This window comes from Arachis hypogaea, chromosome 1, assembly GCF_003086295.3.
Source record: "Arachis hypogaea cultivar Tifrunner chromosome 1, arahy.Tifrunner.gnm2.J5K5, whole genome shotgun sequence".
In the NCBI taxonomy this organism is placed as follows: Eukaryota; Viridiplantae; Streptophyta; class Magnoliopsida; order Fabales; family Fabaceae; genus Arachis; species Arachis hypogaea.
In genome coordinates, this window is record NC_092036.1 from 33,461,258 (window position 1) to 33,484,252 (window position 22,995).

Here is a 22,995-nt window from a genome sequence, read left to right on the forward strand (position 1 = left end):
AGTGAAGACAACTCTCATGCCACTGAGAGGTCTTCAGTTGGAATATTTTTGTTCCTCTAGCCTTTGGGCACCTTCTTCTTAGTGCATTCCTTCTCTGTGCTTGATGATGGTTGCCCAACACCAAACTTAGAGTTGGTGTTTGGGGGCTCTGTAAAACTCTGCATTGAAGGAGAGGGTTAAAACACAGAATGCTGCACAGTGGTGCCTCCTCTATCAGAGGGAGAGTGAAGCTTATGAACTTTAAACACTAGATAGTCCTCATGCATCCTTAGGATTATCTCTCCTCTCTCTACATCAATTACGGCCTTTGTGGTGGCTAGGAAAGATCTTTTAAGGATAATGGATTTATCTATGTCCTCCCCATTAATGACAAGTCATCTTATGCTGGTTTTACAAGCATTTTTTATTTGTTTCATTAGGTTTTATGTACTTTCTTGCACAATAAGTAAGTGATTAGAGTGGATTTTTATGATTATTTTAAATCAATCAAACATCATTTATTTTACACAAAATCATAAGGTTTATGATAGAATTAATTGATTTTATAAATAATGCAAAAATCTTGTGATTTTGGTGAGACTTTGATTGGTTGTTTGGTTGCTTGTAGGTGAAGAAATAAGAAAGAAAGGAAAGAACCAGGAAAGCGTTGCATTACCAAGCGTGGCGTTCATTAAGGTAACGCTAGTGGGAAAAGCGCTTAACCAAAAGAAGCTCACACAAGGAGCCACATTCACTAAAGTGAACGCCACGTTTACTACAGTGAACTTTTTCGAGAATTAATCAAGAAACCAAGGCGTAGCGCTCAACCAAGGGAGCGTGGCATTCCGAGTATGAACGCTAGGCAAGGAAGGGTGCGCAACAATTGAAGCACCAAGGCATGCAACAAGAGCCACGTTCACTAAAGTGAATGCCACGTTCACTAAAGTGAACGCCACATTCACAAAAGTGAACGTTTTTGTGACTTTGGCCCATGGAAACAATTGGCGCAACACAAGGGCACCAAGGATAAACGTTCAAACAAGTGAACGCCATGTTCACAAAAGTGAACGTTTTTATGATTTTGACCAAGGAACCAAAGGCGCGCATCAAAGACACAAAGGGCAGTGTTGGGTGAGTAAATGTAGCGTTCACTAATGTAACTCTAATGAAGAAACGCCGACCAAGGAAGCACGTGAGGAAGCATGCTTGGAGCAGTGAACATAGCGTTCACTTAAGTGAACTGAGCGCTCCACTGGAAGGCTCCAATGCACCCTGACTCACTTGAACCAAGCCACTCCTGACCCATTCATTCAAGTGCCATCTTGGATCCATTTCTTGACAAAATCAAAAGGCCCACTCCAAGTTTTAAATATTGAAAATAGAAAGTGTATAAATAGGATGAAATTTGAGTTGAAAAAGGGGGTTCACACACTTACCTTAGCCCACTTTTAGTTTTCAATTTAATTTTTCTTTTTAGAATTCTGGGGAATTGAGATCAGATCTGAGTTCATTTTCTGTTTTAATTTTCTTTCTTCTACAACTTCTACTTTCTGATTTTGGGTTTTTGAACTCTGATTGAAGAATTCTTTGAAGTTCTTCCTCTTGGAGTTCCATTTCTTTTCTGTTTCCTGAATTTATGAATTAAAGATCGAATCTCAATTGTTTCTTCCTGATTTTCACTTCTTCTGCAAATTTTCAGTTCTGCTTCATCTTCTACTTCTCTGCACTTTACAATTCTAGTTTTATTTTGAATCCCAGTCCCCAAATCCTTTATTCTTCAAGCAATTTAAGATTCCCAACAATTTAGATTCAGAAATTTAAGTTTCTTGCACTTTAAGTTTCAGTCATTTGCTTTTCTTACAATTTAAGTTTCAGTTCATTTACTTTCTTACACTCTAAATTTCATGCAATTTACCCTTTCTGCACTTTAAGATTCTGTCGATTTCCCCTCTCCCTTTCATTTACTTGCAATTTAGCTTCTGTTAATCAAAACTCACTCAAATCATCAAATATTCGCTTAACTAAATCAATCACCTAACTAAAATTGCTCAATCCATCAATTTCTGTGGGATCGATCTCACTCTTGTGAGTTATTACTACTTGATGCGACCCGGTACACTTGTCGGTGAGTTTGTGTGGAATCGTTTTTCCCTCATCACCCATTGTCTAGGATTACAAAATCAGCAGGGATGTAAAGGTCCCCAACCTTTACTAGGACATTTTCTACCATGCCATATGTCCTTTTTAGGGACTTGTCTGCCATTTCTAAAGAGATCCTTGCAGACTGCACCTCTAGAATTCCCAGCTTCTTCATCACAGAGAGAGGCATGAGATTGATGCTTGATCCGAGGTCACATAGTGCCTTCTCAAAAATGATGGTCCCTATAGTGCAGGGAACCAGGAAGCTTTCGGGATTCGGGAGCTTTTGAGGCAGCTTCTTCTGAGCCAAGGTGCTGCACTCCTTGGTCAGCATTGGAGGTTCATTCTACAACGCCTCTGTATCAGAGGAACTGGCCTTCAGCTTCCTGAGGATTGTCAGGAACCGAGTAATTTGCTCTTCCTTAGATTCCTCATCCTCGTCCGAAGAGGCGTATTCTTCAGATTTCTCTCTCAGCAAAGGGTCGTGCAAGATGATGTTTTCAGGCTCCTCATGAGCTCTGATTTCCTTAGCCTCCTCTACCTCAGGCTCCTCTTTGAGTTCGGTCAGAACCTCCATTGTGAGAGCTTTGCACCCTTTCATTGGATTTACTTCTGTGTTGCTTGGAAGAGTGTTCGAGGGAATCTCTGGGATCCCCTTGCTCAGCTAACCAATTTGTACCTCCAAGTTCCTAATGGAGGACCTAGTTTTTGTTATGAAACTGTGAGTGCTCTTAGAGAGATTGGAGACTATAGTGGCCAAGTCAGAGAGACTCTGCCTGGGAGTCTCCAATTGCTACTGAGAGGGCTTGAATGGTTTGTTATTGAACCTATTCTGGTTCATCCCATTCTGATTGTTGCTGAAGCCTTATTAAGGCTTCTTCTGATCTCTCCACCCAAAATTAGGGTGGTTCCTCCATCCCTGATTGAAAGTATTCGAGTAAGAACTGTTATTAGAGTTTCTGGAGGGGTTTCCCATGTAGTTAACCTCCTCCATTGTGGTCCAGGTATTGTCAGCAGCGTTTAGTTCATATGCTATCTCTGGACAATAGGCCTCTAAACTTTGCATCCCACTCAAGTGCTGAGAGATCATGTTGATCTGCTGGGACATGAGTTTGTTCTGTGTCAAGATAGTGTCTAAGGTATCCACCTCTAGGACACTTCTTTTCTGAGTCGCCCCATTGTTCACAGGATTCCTCTCAGAAGCGTACATGTATTGGTTGTTGGAAACCATATCAATAAGCTCTTGTGCCTCTTCAAGCGTCTTCTTCAAGTGGAGGGATCCACCTGCAGAATGATCCAATGCCATCTTGGACATTTCAGATAGACTATCATAGAAAATATCTAACATGGTCCAATCTGAGATCATCTTAGGAGGACATCTCCTGATTAGTTGCTTGTATCTTTTCCAAGTTTCATAGAGGGATTCTCCCTCTTTCTGTCTGAAGGTTTGTACTTCCACCCTAAGCTTGCTCAACTTTGAGGTGGAAAGAACTTGGTCAAGAATCTATTAACCACCTTCTCCCATGAATTTAGGCTTTCTTTAGGTTGAGAATCCAACCATAGCCTTGCTGTGTCTCTTACAGCAAAAGAAAATAGCATGAGCTTGTAAACCTCTGGATCCACTCCATTAGTCTTTACAGTGTCACATATCTGCAGGGAGTCAGATATGAATTTGTTTGGATCTTCCTGTGGAAGTGCATGAAACTGTCAGTTCTGTTGAACCAGAGTGACCAGTTAAGGCTTTAACTCTAAGTTGTTTGCACTAATGGCAGGAATAGAGATGTTGTGCCCGTAGAAGTCAGAGTTGGATGCAGTGTAAGATCCTAGGACCTTTCTTGTGTCACCCCATTGTCTGGGTTAGCTGCCATTATTGTATCTTTAGCTTCTTGTTCTAGAGCTCTTGTGAGGTTCCTTATGACTCTGTTAGCTTGTTGCAGACACCTTCTTAGAGTTCTTTTAGGTTCAGGATCAGGATCAAAGAGGGATTCTTTATCCATATTCCTGCTCATAAAATAGAAAAAACCAACAGAAAAACAAGAAAGGAATCTTCTATGTCAGAGTATAGAGGATTCCTTGTGAGAGAGTGAAATAGAGAGAAAAGAAATTAGAGGTGCCTTTTAATTTTGAAAAATTTTCGAAAATAAAGAAAGAAAGAAGAAGAAGATTTTCGAAATAGATGAGAGTGAAAGAGGTTAGTGATTTTCAAAAAAGAAGAAAGAGAATGGAGAATTAAAGAGACAACAAACTTTTTAAAATTGAAATAGGATAAAACAAGTAACTAACAAACTAACAAGATTTGAAAATAAAATAAGAGATTTGATTTAAAAAAACTTTTGAAATTTAGAAGGAGAAAGTCAAAGGAAGATCTTGAAATTTAATTTTTGAAGAGAATAAGTCAAACAAGATAAGATAAGATTTGAAAAGATTTTTAAAGATTTGAAATTCAATTTTGAAAGAAGGAAAAACTAACTAGATACTAACTTTTTAAAATTTGAATTTGAAATTTGAATTTAAAGTTTTGAATTTTGAGATTTGAATTTAAATTTTGAATTTTAAAATTTTGATTTTTGAAATTTGAATTTGAATTAAGATAAGATAGGATTTTGAAATTTGAATTTTAAAATCAGATAAGATAAAATTTTGAAATTCAAAGAAAAATAAAAAGATAAGATAAAGATTTGAGAAGATAACAAGACAAACAAAAAGATGACTAACGGGACACCAAACTTAAAATTTGAAATTAAATTAAAATAAGATAACAAGAAAATTTGAAATTTGAATTTCGAAAATCAAAAAGACAAATACTAACTGGACAACGAACTTAAAAATTTTGAAATCAAAAGACACTAATTTTCGAAATTTGAAGGGAAAAACACAAAAAAAGACACCAAACTTAAAGATTTTAAAATCAAACAGACAAAAACACAAAGAACAAATTTGAATACAAGGAAGAACAACAAGAACAATTTTTCAAAAAATAAAGAAAAGAAAAACCAAATAGACACCAAACTTAAAGATTGACACAAAACTCAAACAAAAGAAAATTGAAATATTTTTGAAAAAGAAACCAGACAGTTCGAAAATTCTAAAAAAACACAATAAACACAAACAAAAGAAAAACAGTAAAAAGTATCTGATCTAAGGAACAAGACAACCGTTAGTTTGTCAATCTCAAACCATCCCCGGCAACGGCGAGAAAAATTTGGTGCGCGAAATTTAACTCCGCACAACTTAACCAGCAAGTGCACCAGATCATCCAAGCAATATCTCAAGTGAGTGAGGGTTGATCCCACGAGGATTGTTGAATTGAGCAATTTGTGGTTATTTTACAAATCTTGGTCAGGCGAATAGAAAGATAGTTGTTGTTTGTTGTAGGCGCATAGACAAGCAATACCAGTAACAGGTAGAGACAGTAATTAGCTATTAGTTAAGGCTTCGAAGATGCTTCTTCTGCTGAATTAACATGTCGTACTCAATACTCCAATGATAAATGATTCCTTCAATGGCAAGGCTATAAGTGACTAAGCCATTGGCCATGGTCACTAATCTCCTCAGATCCAAACCATACATCTGAACGGACTAGATCAATCTGGGAGAGGGTGAGGCGCACGCAATTCAATCTCTTGACGATCCTACTTAAAACACCACAGACAATGTCGGATCTTCCAGATCAGAGACTGACGCTCTTATGATTCTAGCTCTTAAAGCCACAGGAACCTCAATTACCCCTAATTAATGAGGTTTTATGTCACGTACCCCAGCTAGCCCAGATAATTCCCTTAGAACCCGTGATGCATCATCAAGCTGTAGCTTAATACTATCCGAGTCAGGACTCGTAAAGAACTCATGTAGAAATGATATTCATAAGGATAAAGAATGACAATGTATCATAGAATAGAATTACACATTTATTGGACTAGAAAAGCAATTGTATTAATCCATAGGAATCAGCAGAGCTCCTAACCTTAACCTAGGAGGTTTAGTTGCTCATATTGTACCGAAAATAATGTGTCAAATGTTCTGAGGGCCAAAGATCTTAAACATGGGTGATCTTCACCTCTATATATTAGTCTAATAATTAAAAAGTACAAAAATAGGATAAACTAGACTAGAGGTGCGAAAATCCACTCCTGGGCCCACTTTGGTTGAGTGCTTGGGTGGAGCTTGGCGTCCAACTTGTGGAATGGCCATTGAACACCCATTAGAATGATGTACACGCTGCCTTGTGCTCCCTTGGGGGAGTTTAATGCCAAGTTTTGGCATTCAATGCTGGCTTGGGTCCTCTTGGGGCGTTGAACGCCAGAAAGGGGGTGATTTGGGCGTTCAACGCCCAATATGGGTAGTCCCTTCCAAAGAAAAGTATAAACCATTATATATTTCTAGAAAGCCCTGAAAATTAGCTTTCCAACATCATTGAGAATGCATCATTTGGATCTCTGTAGCTCCAGAAATGCTCATTTGAATGCACGGAGGTTAGAATTTGACAGCATCTGCTATGCTTTCCTTGCCTCTGAATCGGACTTTGCCAAAACTCATCAATTTCAGCCTGAATTTACCTAAAATCATAAGAAAACAAAAACTCAAAGTAGAATCCAAAAATGTGAATTTTGCATTAAAACATATCAAAACATAATAAAACTTAACAAAACATACTATAAACACTTAGAAAATGATGCCAAAAAGTGTATAAAATATCCGCTCATCAGTTGCATCTCTTGGATCCCCAACTTCTTCATCACAGAGAGAGGCATCAGATTTATGCTTGATCTAAGGTCACATAGTGCCTTCTCAAATGTGATGGTTCCTAGAATGCAGGCAATCAGGAAGCCTTCGGGATCTGGCAATTTCTAAGGTAGCTTCTTTTGCACAAAAGCACTGCACTTCTTGGTCAGCACCACTATTTCATCCACCCCAGGAGCTTCTTCTCAGAGAATATGCTTTTCAAGTAGGCCATATAGGGAGGCTTCCTCTCCAACACCTCTGCAAAAGGAATATTGATTTGTAACTTCTTGAAGACTGCCAAGAATTGAGCAATTTGCTCATCGTCAATCTCCCTTTGCAAGTTCTGAGAGTGTTGTACTTCAGGAGCCTTCATCACCACTATGGTATGTACTAGTGCATTCTCAATCTCCTCTTGAGCCTTTTTCTCCTTCAATTCCTTAGCAACATCTTCTTTTTTAGGCACGGCCTCCTTGTCCATAGTGAGGACCTTTCACTCTTCCCTTGGATTTATTTCTGTGTTGCTTGGAAGAGTGTTGGGAGGTCTCTTAAGTATTCTGCTGCTCAACTACTCACTTGTATTTTCAAGTTCTAAATTGAAGATCGAGTTTCTTCCATGCAACTGTGAGTGGTCTTGGATAGATTAGAGACTATTGTGGCCAGGTTAGAAATGCTGTGTTTGGATGTCTCCATCTGCTGCTAAGAGGGGTAGAACTACTTTTTGTTGAACCTATTCTGATTGGTTCCACCCTGATTCTTGTTGAAGCCCTATTGAGGCCTCAGTTGCTCCTTCCACCCAAAGTTAAGGTGATTCCTCCATCCCTAATTAAAAGTATTTGCATAAGGATCATTATGGGATTTCTAGAGAAATTTTCCATGTAATTCAATTCCTCCATGGTGGGCTGAGTAACATCACATACGTCCCCTTGAGTGTGGCTCCTAGTCATACCATAGGATGCATCTTGTGTGTTGACAGCTGAAACTTGCATCCCAGTCAAGTGTTGAGAGATCATGCTTATCTGTTGGGACATGAGCTTATTTTGAGTTAAGATGGCGTCTAGTGTGTCCACTTCCATGACTCCTCTCTTCTGAGTAGTCCCATTGTTTACAGGGATCCTCTCAGAAGTGTACATATACTGGTTGTTGGAAACCATCTCAATAAGCCAGTTTGCCTCTTCAAGCGTCTTCTTCATGTATAGTGAACCGCCTCCAGAGTGATCTAATGACATCTTGGCCATCTCAGAAAAGCCATCATAAAAGATCTCCAGCCTAGTCCAATCTGAAATTATGTCGGAAGGACATCTCTTGATCAGCTGCTTGTATCTCTCCCAGGCTTCATAGAGGGACTCTCCCTCTTTTTGTCTAAAGGTTTAGACTTCCACTCTAAGCTTACTCAGCTTCTGGGATGGAAAAAACTTGGTCATAAATTCATTGACCACCTTGTCCCATGTATCCAGGCTTTTCTTGGGTTGAGAATCCAGCCACAGCTTTGCTCTATCCCTTACAACAAAGGAGAAGAGCATGAGCTTGTAAATCTTAGGGTTCACTCTATTTGTCTTAACAGTATCACAGATCTGTAGGAAGTCAGATAAAAACTTGTTGGGGTCCTCCTACGGGAGTCCATGAAACTGACAATTCTGTTGCACTAGAGTGACCATTGAGACTTGAGCTCGAAATTATTGGCACCAATGGCAGGTACAGATATACTGCGCCCATAGAAGTCAGCAGTGGGTGCAGTGTATGAGCCAAGCATCTTCCTTTCTTACTCTTCAGCGTTCGGATTCCCTGCATTAGCTGCCATAGTGGTCTCTTCAGCTTCCTTCTCAAAAGTTTTCGTGAGATTCTCTCCGGCTTTGTAAGCTTTGGCTTGTTGCGAACGCTGCCTTAAGGTCCTTTCAGGCTCAGAATCAAAATCGAGAAGGGGTTCCTTGTCCCTGTTCCTACTCATAAACAACAAGAAATAAAGAAAAAGTGGAACCCTCTATGTCAAAGTATAGAGAACTCCCAGTGAGATATTCTAAAATAAAATAAAATAAGCAATTAACCAAAAAAATTTGAAAATAAAGATGGAAGATTTAACCTAAAAGATTTTTAAAATTGGAAAAAAAGGGGTTTAAAAATTTTTGAAATTCAAAAAGAAAGAGAAGACACTAAAGAAACATCAAGCTTAAGATTTGAAATTAAATGAAAATAAAATAACTAAAACAAAATTTGAAAAGCAAGGGAAAGATAAATAAGATAAAAATCAAAAATAAAAAAATAAACAAGATAGGAATCGAAAATAAAAAAGGAAAATAATTAAATAAAAACTAGTAAAATACCTAATCTAAGCATCCAGACAACCGGTAGTTGTCAATCACAAACAATCCCCGATAACAGCGCCAAAAACTGGTGCGCAAAATTAGGACTCACACAACTTAACCAGCAAGTGCACCGGGTCATCCAAGTAATACCTCAGGTGAGTGAGGGTCGATCCCATGAGGATTGTCGGACTGAGTAAGTAATAGCTATCCTGTTGGACTTAGTCAGGCAAACAGTAAAAGGAGTTGTTGTTGAAAACGCATAAAACAAGATAATGAAGAAAGCAATGAGAAATTGGTGTAAAATCAATATAAGAAAATAGTTAATGTCTCGGAGATGTTTATCTTTCCGGATTAAAACTTCTTACTAACTATTTTAACAATGAATGATTCATTCTATGGGAAACTGTAAGTGATTAAACCCTAATCCCTTAGTGATTTAATCTCCTCTGATCCTCATCAAATGCCATTTCTGTGGTCATTCAATTCAAATTGGAGGGTGAAGTTCAGAAAGCTAGTTTATACCACAAAGGCCCTAATCACCCCAAATGCTAGCTGAATAGATGCTGCTTATCCCCAACAGGTTGTGGATTAGCCATCTAGGAGGTGTGTTCTCAAGCTGTAGTTCAAGTGATCTCTCCCGAGAATCACAAGAACCCATGTAGAAAAAGGGTCCTACTCCCGTTCCACCTAGTTTCATTAGATTAAGAACGAAAATACACCTTAGAATTGAATCAAACATATACTAAAATAGAAGAGTAATAATCTTAATCCATAGAAATAAATAGAGCTCCTAACCTTAACCAGGAGATTTAGTTGCTCATAACTTTACAAAGAAAACAGGGTTCTTAAAAGTTGTAGAGGGGAGAAGATCCTAAACCTAATTGATCTTCTCCTTTAAATACTAACCTAATAATAAATGCTAAACCTAAAATATAATATTTAAAAAATAAAGATTACAAAGATAAGATAAATAAAACTAATAAGTGCTAAATCCACTTGGAGGCCCAATTGAGTGTGAAACGGACTGCATCTAGCGTTCAACTTCAGGATTTGGGCGTTGAACGCCAGAGAGGGAAGCGCGCTTCTAACCTTATGCCCGCCTGCTGGCGTTGAATGCCAGGTGGGCGTTCAGCGCCCAGGGGGAGCTGCCAGCATGTTCCTTTCTAGCCCCAGGCTTCTCCAAACTGCTTCAAATTTCACCTAAGACCATAAAAATACAAGAAAAACTCAAAGTAGCATCCAAAGGTGATTTTTACACAAAAACCAAGTAAAAGTAAATAAAATCTAATTAAAATAATATAAAACAACTAGAAAACGGGTATAAAATGCTCAGGCATCAGCCTCTACTCCTTGTTATGTGATCATGAAGCCCATAAATTTTCTGGCCTCCATTCTGAATGCGCATTTTGTTGGATCAATTTGCATTTGGTGTTTCCTTAGAGTGCCTAATATGAGCTTGAGGTCACTAATGAGCTCGTTGCCTGTTTTCATCTTGGCTAGCATGTTGTCAATATTTTGAAGGACATGACTGTGTAGCAGTGCGTGCCTTCGGGAGTCATGAATGCCATTTTCTCCTCATCCGGCTTGTGCATTGGTATTTAGTTGTACCTTGAGTAGGCATCTATAAAGCTGAGGTACTAGTGTCTCGAGGCGGCATCCACTAGTCTGTCAATCTTTGGCAGGGGAAAGGCGTTCTTTGGATAAGCTTTGTTCAAATCTATGTAATCGATGCACATTCGCCAATTGCCATTCGCCTTCTTAACCACCACGACATTGGTCAACCAGGTCACGTAATTTGACTTGTTTTCTAACTTCGGTTGCTCAATCAACGAACATTTTCCTTCTTCTTTGGGCTACTGGCTTGACTTTGGGATCTACGACTAGCCAATGAGACATCAAAGCTAGATCTATTCCCAGCACGTCAACCGGATTCAATGTGAAAAGGTCCCTATTTTCCTCCATGATTTCCATGAGTTTGCTTTTTAAGTTGAAGGGTAGATTCCTGTTGATGAAGGTGAATTCGTCCTTGGTTTACCCTATTTGTAACTTTTTCATATTTCCCACTAGTTTGAATAAGTGACATAAAATTCGGAGTAGAAAAATTTTGGAAATCATTCTTTCTTATAAGTTTCAATTGTTTAGGACTAGCTTGGATAAATGACATATAATTCAACCTAAGGACTATTCTTGAATCTTATTTGAAACTAAATCAGATTTATGCTTCATCTATTTTCTTAAATAATTAAATAAGGAATTAGCTATTAATTAGGTTAAAGAGAAATTGAATTGTCAAGGAATTGAAATTTGATCATTTATGATTTGTCGTGATTGATCTCTGCATGCCTTAAATAAATGAACACAAAGATTGTTTTCCTAGAGAGTGAATATCTCTGAAACCTTAAGATTCTCATCATTATTATTTTCACTCACTGTTTGCTATTTTATTTGCCTCTGTTCACGTTTAATTCCCTCATATTTCTATTTTATGATTTTTCTAATTAGAATAATCAATTAATCATTGTTGCTTAGTCCTTTAATACTTGTGGGAACGATAACCCACTCACTGTAGTATTACTTGATACGATTAAGTGCACTTGCCGAGTTGTGATTTTGAAAAATTTCGCATTAACAGCGTCTAGTAGTGAAATAGGGAGGAGGTGACCTACAACGACACTCTAATGCTTAAGTCAAAATGGATTTAAGAGGTAGAATTTTAAGGTTTCGTGTGTCGCATACCAAAGGGAGTTTGAGACTCCCCTTATATAAGTGTTTTTCCTTCCTCCAATCTTCTAAATTGGGAAAAATATAATTTGTATTCAAATTTAAATGCTGGTGAGAGATTTATGGCTATCTAGAAGTTTCCGGATTCTTGGACTCAGAGGGGCAAATTGAGCTTGAGGGTCGAATCGTCGCTAGGCCGCTAAGGTCAGAACCCGAGTCCGTAACGAATTCTTTTCTTTAAAGCCTCTTCTACCATGTGTGATAATATTCTAGACTTATTAAGGACCTATGAGGTTTTTAGTGGGCAGAAAGTAAATCTTAATAAGACGGCAACATTTTTTAGTAAAAATCCACCTTAGATACAAGATTACAGCTAGTGAAATGGTTGAACATTACTCAGGTGGGTGCACAAAATAAATACCTAGGGCTGCCTTCTATTGTTCATGAATCAAAGAAAGTCATGTTCGGTGAGATAAAAGATAAAGTCCATAAGCATGTGGAAGGATGGAAGAGGAAGTTACTCTCAATATGAGGAAGACATGTTCAGATCAAAGTTGTGGGTGAAGTCATCCCCATCTATACTTTGTCCTGTTTCAAGTTACTGGATTCTCTAATTCAGAATATCCACAACACTACAAGTTCTAGTGGGGTCAAAAAGGGAAAGAAAGAAAGATGTCCTGGGTGAGTTGGGAGAAGATGTCAAGACCAAAAAAGGAGGGTGATTTGAGATTTAAGGATCTCAAAGCCCAGAATCTGGCTCTTCTAGGTAAGTAGTGTTGGCGGCTTCTCACACAACTAAACTCTCTATTGGCTAAAATGCTTAAAGGTAAATATTCTATGATGTTATGTGAGCTGAGATAGGGACATTACCTTCATAGGGTTAGCGTAGTATCTTGGAAGGTCGCAAAGTCATAGAGAAAGGCATTCTTTGGAAAGTCGGTACCAAGAATAGCATCCGGGTCTACACTGATCCATGCCTCCCCTCTTCCCAACCTTACTCATCTCCTTCTCTTTTAGGTTCCCCTAATCCTACTCACATAGTAACTTGGGTTAGAAAATTGCTAGGCAGTAATAGATAATAGAATCAACAACTGGTAACATCAATTTTTTCAAATTATATAAGCCAACATATTTTTTCAATTAGATTAGAGGAAGATGAAGATAAAATCCGATAGATCTTTCACAGATAAAAGAAGTATGAAGTATCTATTAGGTATCAAGTAGCTTACCAATTTTTTCAACCTCCTATAGAGCTCTGCCTAGACCTCCATGTCCACCACAGGTTCTAGCCTGAACTTTGGAAACTAAAGCTTTCCTCAAAAGTACTCATTTTTCTTTGGCGTGCTGCTCATGAAAGTCTTCCTGTGGTGGCCAATTTGAACTGAAGACTCCCAAATCGAGCAACCACCTATCCAAAATGCAATAATAGCTTAGAAACAATCATTTATTGTTTGTTCACTTGCTCAAAGGCGTAAGAAATTTGGCAAAGAAGCATATTTCAGAGTTTTCCCATGAATGAAGAAGGGGATAAGTTTTATCTAAGTTTGTTGATGAAAAACGCTCAACTCCAATAGTTGGGTATGATTGTATGAACCCAAATTTATAAGAACTTGGCATATCCTGTTGGTGCATCTAAAAGAATAAGTGCAAGTTCATTTTTAGACAGAAGAGTTATTCTCTCACGAAATAGTGCAGCACGCAATATGCTTCAAAATCTTCATTCTGGCACATTGTCCCCTCAAGTTCAATTCTAATTCTAGGGATTTAATTTTCTTTTTTCCTTTTTTCTATAACTTGTGTAGTGAGTACTAGTATTTTACCAATTTCTTTATTTGGTCCCATTCGAACACGTATATTTGTTTGTTTTCACAATGAAATAAATATAACGTTACTTTTGAAAAAAAAAGTAATTTCCTTTTAGTGAATTTAATTATATACAACAACAACAACAACAACAACAACAACAATAACAAAGCCTTGTTCTACTAGGGGGGTCGGCTACATGAACCAAACGACGCCATTGAGCTCTGTCATGTATCATGTCAGTAGAAAGACCATTTACATGTAGATCTTGTTTGACCACCTCATGGATGATCTTCTTAGGTCTTCCTCACCCTTTCACCCCTTGTCTATCTCCCATCTCATCCACCCTCCTGACTGGGTGCTCTGTCGGTCTTCTTCTCACATGTCTGAATCACCTGAGACACGATTCTACCATATTTTTCATAATAGAAGCTACTCCAACTCTCTCTCTTATATCTTCATTCCTTATTCTATCGAATCGCATATGACCACTCATCCATCTCAACACCTTCATCTCTGCCACACTTAGCTTATGTTCGTGTTCCCCTTTGGTTGCCCAACACTCTGTACCATAAAGCATAGCTGGTCTGATAGCAGTGCGATAGAACTTACTTTTAAGTTTTAAAGGCACTTTTTTGTCACATATAAAACCAGATGCACTTCGCCATTTTGACCAATTTGCTTGGATCCTATGATTTACATCCTGTTCAATCTCTCAATTATCTTGTATGATGCACCTAAGATACTTAAAAATCTTAACTTTTGTAGGGTGTTATCTCCAATCTTCACCTCTATATTAGGATTTTTCCTTCATAAGCCAAACTTACATTCCATATATTCCATCTTGCTACAGCTTATGCACAGACCATACACTTCTAGAGCTTCTCTCCATAACTCCAACTTTTTATTTAGGTTTTTTCTTGACTCTCCCATAAGGACGATATCATCTGCAAAAAATATGCACCATAGTACAGGCTCTTGGATATGCTCTGTGAGTACTTCTAAGACTAATGTGAAAAGGTATGGACTTAAGGATGATCCCTGGTGTAATCCTATACCAATAGAAAATTCCTCTGTCACACCACCTTGAGTCTTCACACTAGTTGTAGCCCCATCATACATGTCTTTAATTGCACGAATATATGCGATCCTTACTCTCTTCTTTTCTAAAACCTTCCATAAGACCTCCCTTGACACCCTATCATATGCTTTTTCCAAATCAATAAACACCATATGTAAATCCTTTTTATTACTATGATATCTCTCCATCATCATTCTTAGCAGGTATATTGCTTCAATGGTGGATCTGCCTGGCATAAAACCAAATTGGTTCTTTGTTACTTATATCTCTTGTCTCAGCCTCCGTTTTATCACCCTTTCCCATAACTTCATGGTATGACTCATGAGCTTGATTCTCTGTAACTTTGTATATCCCCTTTAGTCTTGTAGATAGGTACCAAGGTTCTTTTCTCCACTTATCTGGCATCTTCTTAGACCTTAAAATCACACTAAAAAGCTTGGTTAACCAAATGATGCCTTTCTCTCCAAGGCCCTTCCAAACTTCAATTGGGATATTATTGGGTCCAACTGTCCTGCCATTTTTCATCCGCTTTAGAACCTCTTTTACTTCAAAGTCTCAAATCTTTCGATAGTAGTCAAAATTTTGATCTTCTTCTCTCGTGCACAACCGACCTAGGCTCGGAAGAGTCTTTTGTCCTTTATTAAATAACTTGTAGAAGTAGCTCTTCCACCTTTCATTGATCTTCTCCTCTTGAGTCAACACATCCCCGTCTTTATCCTTTATACACTTAACCTAATTCAAGTCTCTCTTTCTTCTTTAACGGCTCTTTGGCGATTCTATATATACCTTTTTCTCCTTCTTTCGTACCTAAGGACTGATAGAGACCTTCATATGCTCTTGTTCTTGCTTCACTTACAGCCACTTTTGTTTATTTTTTAAAGCACACCCTTTTTGTCTTTATCTTTTCTTGCATACTCGCATTCCACCACCAAGGTTCCTTGTCTCTTTGTCCTATCCCTCTAGATTCACCAAAACTTTCTTTTGCTGTTATTTTGATAACTTCTACCATATCTCTCTACATCTCCTCTGTGCTTCCGTTTCCATCCCACTTTGCCTCCTCTTCTATCCATCTTAGGAAGCTTCTTTATTCCTCACCTTTCATCTGCCACCGCCTCGTCCTTGGGTTCTTCGTATGATGTCTTTTTCTCAACTTTTGCTCAATGCGAAAATCTATGATAAGCATCTTATGTTGTGTTGTTAAACTCTCTCCCAAAATAAGTTTACAATTAATGTAAAATTTACGGTTGACTCTCTTCAACAAGAAGAAATCGATTTGAGAGCTTGTCATGCCGCTCTTATATGTTATAAGATGTTCGCCTCTCTGTTTAAAACTTGTATTTCCGATAAGGAGATCAAAGGTTGAGGAAAAGTTCAAAATAGTTTTACCCTCGGTATTGACTACCCCAAAACCATGGCCTCCGTGAATACCTTCATACCCAGTCACTTCTCTTCCAACATGGCCATTTAAATCTCCTCCTTAGAAAATCTTATCTCTCGAAGGTATGTCTTGGACCAAACTCTCGAGATTCTCCCAAAACCTTATCTTGTGTTGCTCTTCCGAACCCACTTGCGATGCATAGGTGCTAATCACATGAAAAGTACCTGTTTCCACCATAAAATTTGATAGAGATGATCCGATCTCCCACCCTCTTGACATCCACTACGTCTTTCTTCCACTACTTATCTACGATAATACCTTCCCCATTCCTATTCTTCATCTTTTCTGTATACCAAAGTTTGAACTTGGAAGTATCCAACTCCCTAGCCTTCGCACCAACCCATTTTGTTTATTGTAGGCACATGATGTTAATCTTCCTCCTTGTCATGGTATCCACCACCTCCATAGATTTTCCTGTTAGAGTGCCTATGTTCCATGTCCCAACTCTCAACCTTCTGTCGTCCCGACCTTTATCTTTTTCTTTGTGAACTAGCTTATTTACCATCGTCCGTTCACAAAAATGCGAACCTTTGCTCATTTAACACTACATCCGAGCATCGATTCAACATCTCTTGCTTATTTGACACTGTATGCGAGCCATACAACGCGTTTCTTTTAGACAACGACCTAGCTTTAATGCAATAACGTCTTTGATCCATATTATGAAAACTCGACAAAATTTTTATGTTTGCTGTCGAAGATCTAACACAATCCTTCTCCTTTATCCGAACTTGAGACCGGTTATGTACTGCAAATATAATATAGACAGAGTTAATGAATTTAATTATATATTCTTATAAATATATCAAAATTAAGTTCATAAGAGAGAATTCCATAAAAAAATGGTGATAAAAGAGGATGGTGACACGATGGAAATAGTTAAAACAGAAAAAGATGTGCCAATCATCACATGCGACGCACAAACACAATTAAACACCGTAGCAGAGCATATAGCATAGACCATAGAGTGTTGAGAGATAAACTATCAAATCTAAAACCAAAAAGCACATAGATAAATTTAAATAAATTAACTCGTTTCCGATTCATAACATGAGAACGAAGCTGCTTCTGATAATGAGAGAACAAAAAGCATAGATACATTCATACACACAACACATACTAGTATATAAAGCACTCTCTCTCTCTCTCTCTCTCTCTCTCTCTGTTTATTCAGATTCCAGAACAAAAGAAAGGTATGTACAAAGAGAGAGAGAAAGGTGGTGGTGTTGGGTCGAAGACTAGTGCTACAACGACGGAGGTTGATCGAAAGAGAATCAACGATGCTCTCGATAAGCACCTACACCAACACCGTTCATCTGCTTCCACTTCCCTAAACCATCACACGCATAAGACCTCCAACAATTCCACTTCTCACCATCGTAATGGTTCGTTCATAATCCCTCTCTTTCTCTCCGTCTTGCTTTTTATAATTATTCAATTAGGTTTGATCTGATCTGTTTTTATATGTTGTTGTCTATGGATATTCTGGGGGCTAAGGAATTTGGTTGAAGATGATGGAATTTTCCGCCCACATTTTGTTATTATTGTTATGATTATTTCCTGGCCTACCAATTTAATGCCTCTAGTCTTTGGCCCCCTTTTCATACGTGCATTTTGCTTGTCTTTATCAATTTGAATCATGAATAGTAAATAGGTCATTGTGTTAGGAGTCTTGTTAGATTTTTAAAACCATTCAATCATAGGTCCTGTTCTAACAATTTAGGCTTTTCGGAGAGTTTTCTCTTTTCATAGGACTGGTTAATTGATCTGATTTATCTTACCTGAGAGAGTTCTTAAGGCGAAACATGTCACTTTCTTACATTCGTAATAACAAGATGTTTATTTGCAGAATGGATTCTGGAATATTGTTTATAAATGTTTTTGATGTTCAAAGGATCAGTCCCAATATACTATTGATGATGTTACATAGTCTACCCGGTGGAAAACACAATATCTTGTTTTTGTATCCAAGTAATTAGATATTGTACAATATTTCTGGAAAGCCAGTGAGTAAACTCGTGGAACTAGGTTTTCAGATTCGTGGTTGTATAGGAAAGCCAGTGTAGAGAGATTAATTTGCATTGTTGATACTATTGATGCCATTACTATGGCATATTCAAACAGTAATAAAACCAGTCCATTCAAAATTTCAATCAGAGGAAATGAAAGGGACATCATAGAAGGGTATTGGAGGACTTATGTCTGTCCACTAATTGATTATTTAGGACCTTAAGAGTGTTTTGGTAAGTATCACGATAAAAAAAAATGCAAAGATCGGATACAAAGACAAGACAAATAAAATGGTGTCTCTATCCCTAATTTTTTGGATGGATAGAAAATTGAACAAGTTTTGTCTCGGAATAACCACATTTTGATTGTTTCTATATAGGCTATGATTGGATCTTCGCCCAAGAAATTTGGTTTCTGTGTCTTTGTATCATTTGGTTATAGTAGGCGAAACTTAAAATGAGAATATTTCAGAGGCAAAATGGGAATATCTTAAAAAAAGGATGATGAAATGCTGTAAATACAATTTCATTAACAGTTCAGTCCCTTCCTCTTAATCCCAATCCTTCACATGGACACAAATTTCTGTTCCTCTGGGTCCACTCTCCCAATAATCAAACGTCTTTGCCCTCTGAATCTTCATCCCCAATAACCAAACACAGCCTATATGTCTTTTTTACCAGGTTTCTATTTCCCAGTGTGTCTATATGTCTAGCCGGAGACACTTAGCAAACAAGGCCTAAATGCTTTTGGCAGAATTTTGGCTAGTTGTTGGTTCTACAAAAGTCGGTCGAAAATTGAAAATTTGCTAGCGCTTTCGTAAGCTGACCTTGTTTGCTTGAGATATGAGAGCTGAGAATTAAAAAGAGCAACAGAGTCGGGGGCAAAGGACATGTTTACTATATAAATGCTGATAGATGAGACCGTCTTTTTGAGTAACTGACATGCATATTTATGTATTGACTGCAGAGGAATCTGAAACTGATAGCGAAGAATCAGATGTTAGTGGTTCTGAAGGGGATGACACTTCTTGGATTTCATGGTTTTGCAATTTGAGAGGAAATGAATTTTTTTGTGAAGTTGATGATGATTACATACAAGATGATTTCAACCTCTGTGGATTAAGCAGTCAAGTTCCTTACTATGATTATGCGCTTGATTTAATTTTGGATGTTGAATCCTCCCATGGTAATCTTCTGTTTTTCCTCTTTCCAGAATTTTGTTTTAAAGTATATAATGTTGGTGATGTTTTGTGATGAAATTACTTGTGTTGTTACTTGTTACCACTGTATTGTAACTGAACCACATCATGTTGTCCTCTTGAACAATTCAAATTGTACATTGATATGGATTTAGCTCTGATTATCTATTACGCCATTCTGAAATTAATTTATATTATGCTATATTTTGGTTGATTGGAATATGTAGAAGACATGTTGACGGAAGAACAAAATGAATTAATTGAATCTGCTGCTGAGATGCTTTATGGTTTGATTCATGCCCGGTACATTTTGACAAGCAAGGGGTTGGCTACAATGGTATAATTTTTGTTCCCACTTTGCGTCTATCCTTTCTTTATGGTTTTGTGTAAATGGAGTTGGCACTGAACGACATTGCATTACCTGCAGCTAGATAAGTACAAGAGCTTCGACTTTGGCAGATGTCCAAGAGTTTACTGCTGTGGGCAATCTTGTCTTCCGGTTGGTCAATCAGACATTCCTAGGGCAAGCACTGTCAAAATATATTGCCCCAAGTGTGAAGACATTTACTACCCGCGCTCCAAGTATCAAGGTAGTATCCTTTGAACATCTTGTTAAGCTTCTGTTAAAAAATTATAATGTCTACTTAAAATTGTTCTTGTTATACTTATTCCCATGAACTGCTGCACCATGCACATTGTACTTGTTCTCACGACTTCTTTTATTCATCTTTCCAGCTAGAAAAACTTTTGGCATTTTGGTGTTCCACTTTTGTCCTGTGTTGAATTGATTTGGTTTCCTTATTTTTGTAATTGCTGTATAATTAACAATTATATATATATTGATCATAAATGTTCTGCCTACATGTGTGGTTATTTTACAATAAAAAGATGCTAAGAACTTATCACCAATCCTAAATTGATTCTTTTGCTTGGATCTTCTGCAGTTCTGGTATTAGATTTTACCTGAGACTAAATTTTGTCATGTAATGGAGTATGGTGATTAAGGAAAACAAAACATGATGTTTAAGCTACCTATGGAAGTATGGTACCTTCCTAGGTATCTGTTGCACTATAAATAGAGAATTCAAACATAGACAAATAACAGAGTGATTTGAGATAAAAGAAATTTTTGCTTGATCTTTTATAGGGTATATCATGAAGGGGAGCCTTGGAGCAACCGTTGGGTTGTCTCCATGTGACTTCAAGGTCACCGGTACAAGCTGTGGAATCAGCTACTGATGCAATTATCAAGTTAGGCTGCTTACATTATACCCTTTGGGTGCGGCCTTTCCTCGGATCCCAAGTTATATCATATTGTCTTCCCCTAAGGTTAATCGATATTATACACAGAACCCTTTGATTTGTCTTCCCTACCTAATAGCAAGTTAGTGTCACGTTTTTCAAACGCAAGAATGCTGAGTGGTATTGTCTATGATATTGCTGGTAGCTCGCAGCTCAATGTAAACCTATTGTGTGTGAATTCTTCCTAACTAGATCAGTATATCAGTCTGTTAGGTTTTTTCAATCTTAGCTGAGAATTTCTTCTCCATTTTTATTTTAATCTTTTGGAGTTTCTTATTATTCGATCTTGAATATTTTTTATATCTTTATATTACTCTACGTTTTGGCATATGATTGTGAGATCAATTTTGTTTGCAGTGAAAGCATACATTATCCTGTATTTTATATGCAAATTTCCTTAACCTGTTTGTTTAGATATGGATGGCGCGTATTTTGGAACTACATTTCCTCACCTCTTCTTGATGACTTACTCAAATCTGAAGCCGCAAAAGCCGTTGCAGTCACAGAGTTACGTTCCTAGAGTTTTTGGTTTCAAAGTTCACAAGCCCTGAGGCTGAAAGCCATTTCAACTTCAACCTTTTTCATCTAAGTAACAGTTTGCACACATGCTTTGTTTAGCTTAGTCTTTTGTTATATTCCTTTAAATATTCACCCAGTGGATTTTTCATTTTACTACAAATCAGTACAATGTAGATGCTCCTGTTATTTAAACTGTAAAGATATATATGCAGTGACAAACAAGTGAAGTCAGCAAGAGCTTAATTTTGCCTTCTGCTTCAAATTCAGTGAGCTTTTGTAAAACTTTTTGGAATAGATATTTTTTAGTTTAACAACTTGAATTGGATGAACGTATAATGATCTACTTTATTTGTTCTGTTATGTAGCTTCACATCATATTTATTATGGCTTTCTCTTGTCTTAATATTGATCATTTGTATATAAGTAAGATGGACAAAGGGCGAAAGGCAGAGGAAGACCTAAGAAGACCATCCATGAGGTGGTCAAACGAGATCTACATATAAACGGTCTCTCTGTAGACATGATACATGACAGAGCACAATGGCGTCGTTTGATTCATGTAGCCGACCCCACTTAGTGGGATAAGGCTTTGTTGTTGTTGTTGTGTATAAGTAAGATGATTTTTATTGTTATATTATTTGCTCATATCACATAAAATACACAGCACACTAACACGCTCAAACCTCAAAGTTAAGGGGTTCTTCCACTGAGGACCTGTCCTTGAACCCTTGTTTGTATTTTTTAGGAGGTATGCATATTGTCACTAGGGTCCGGCATTAACCACTCTATACAATTTATTACCGTACCGAGTATTATTGCTGTGTTTGATTCATGTTACCAAGTATTTTTTTTTTTTTGGTCGGTGGATTAGACAACCCCCAATCCTAGGTACCCCAATGGATTGGACAATTCCCAATCCTAGGTACACAACACACCCATACATTCTTCATATATTTTCACAATTTTTTTTCAATTGCATTCTCTAGGGTTTGAATCCTAGACCTTGAGGTGGGGAGGGGGGAGAAATGCCACTAGAGCCAAGGCTCATTGGCATGTTACCAAGTATTAAGTGGTATAAAGTTTGCTGTGCTATTAAAATTCCTGAGAAATGTACATATTTTACTCTTATGTGGGCCTCTAATGTGTAGTCGTACACTTTTCTTTTCGTTTTTTGTCTTGTTTTTACCCAGCTTTTAATGCATAGTTAGATAGGCTTGACTCAATGGGATAGGCTTTTTAAAGAACGTTCGGTTCGCCATTTTGGTGGGTCAAACCTCTAAAAGATAGTCTATGACAGAAAGAAATGGATGTTTACGACCCTAAATAATTATTTTGATGAAAGTGAGAGGAAAAAGAGGAACCAATAGCTGACAAAAAAAAATTGGGAACGGATCCGACCAAAAATGCAATAAAAAAGACATATAGGAAAATTTTAACTTTAAGTAAGCTATTATTTCTTAAATACTAACAAATTTACCAATAAAAAAAAACTATCATTTTTAATCATAAAAGATGGTTTTGTACAATAAAATTATCCAAACACTGAAAAATCACATAAAAATCTCAAATTACCCTTTTTCTAATCCTAATCTCAACATCCTTCCTCTAAATTTCAACCCTCTTTTCATAGATTTTACCATTGCCACCAACCGTAAACCCCACCTTCCTCCTTTCACTCCAAACTATGGTGGATGGCTTAGAAGATGAGAGACAAAGGAAGAGACATTCCATTAGAAATTCACAACGGCAACTGAAAACGGATTGAAGGACCCAGTTCATGTTA

General features: G+C 37.5%; 1 protein-coding gene and 1 non-coding gene across 7 annotated transcripts; both read left to right on the forward strand.

The window, feature by feature from the left end:
- The first annotated feature begins 8,119 nt into the window (after positions 1–8,119).
- Positions 8,120–8,228, forward strand: LOC112716963 (small nucleolar RNA R71). The gene has a single exon (XR_003160532.1). It is a non-coding gene; the product is annotated as a small nucleolar RNA R71 (small nucleolar RNA).
- Positions 8,229–17,121: 8,893 nt separating this feature from the next.
- Positions 17,122–21,572, forward strand: LOC112801736 (putative casein kinase II subunit beta-4). 6 transcript variants are annotated; one of them, XR_003202088.3, is made up of 6 exons: positions 17,145–17,568; positions 19,160–19,378; positions 19,619–19,728; positions 19,819–19,981; positions 20,539–20,720; positions 21,108–21,572. XR_003202088.3 is itself a non-coding variant. In XM_025844653.3 (5 exons), exons 1-5 carry the CDS (start codon positions 17,379–17,381, stop codon positions 21,242–21,244), a joined length of 819 nt encoding a protein of 272 aa, XP_025700438.1. In that variant the 5' UTR covers positions 17,122–17,378; the 3' UTR covers positions 21,245–21,572. The 6 variants fall into 6 exon arrangements, 4 of the variants coding, with proteins under 4 accessions (XP_025700438.1, XP_025700433.1, XP_025700440.1 ...); XR_011862422.1 differs by having other exon boundaries at positions 17,198–17,568; positions 19,622–19,728; positions 21,108–21,242; XM_025844653.3 differs by lacking the exon at positions 20,539–20,720 and having other exon boundaries at positions 17,122–17,568.
- The last annotated feature ends 1,423 nt before the right edge of the window (positions 21,573–22,995 follow it).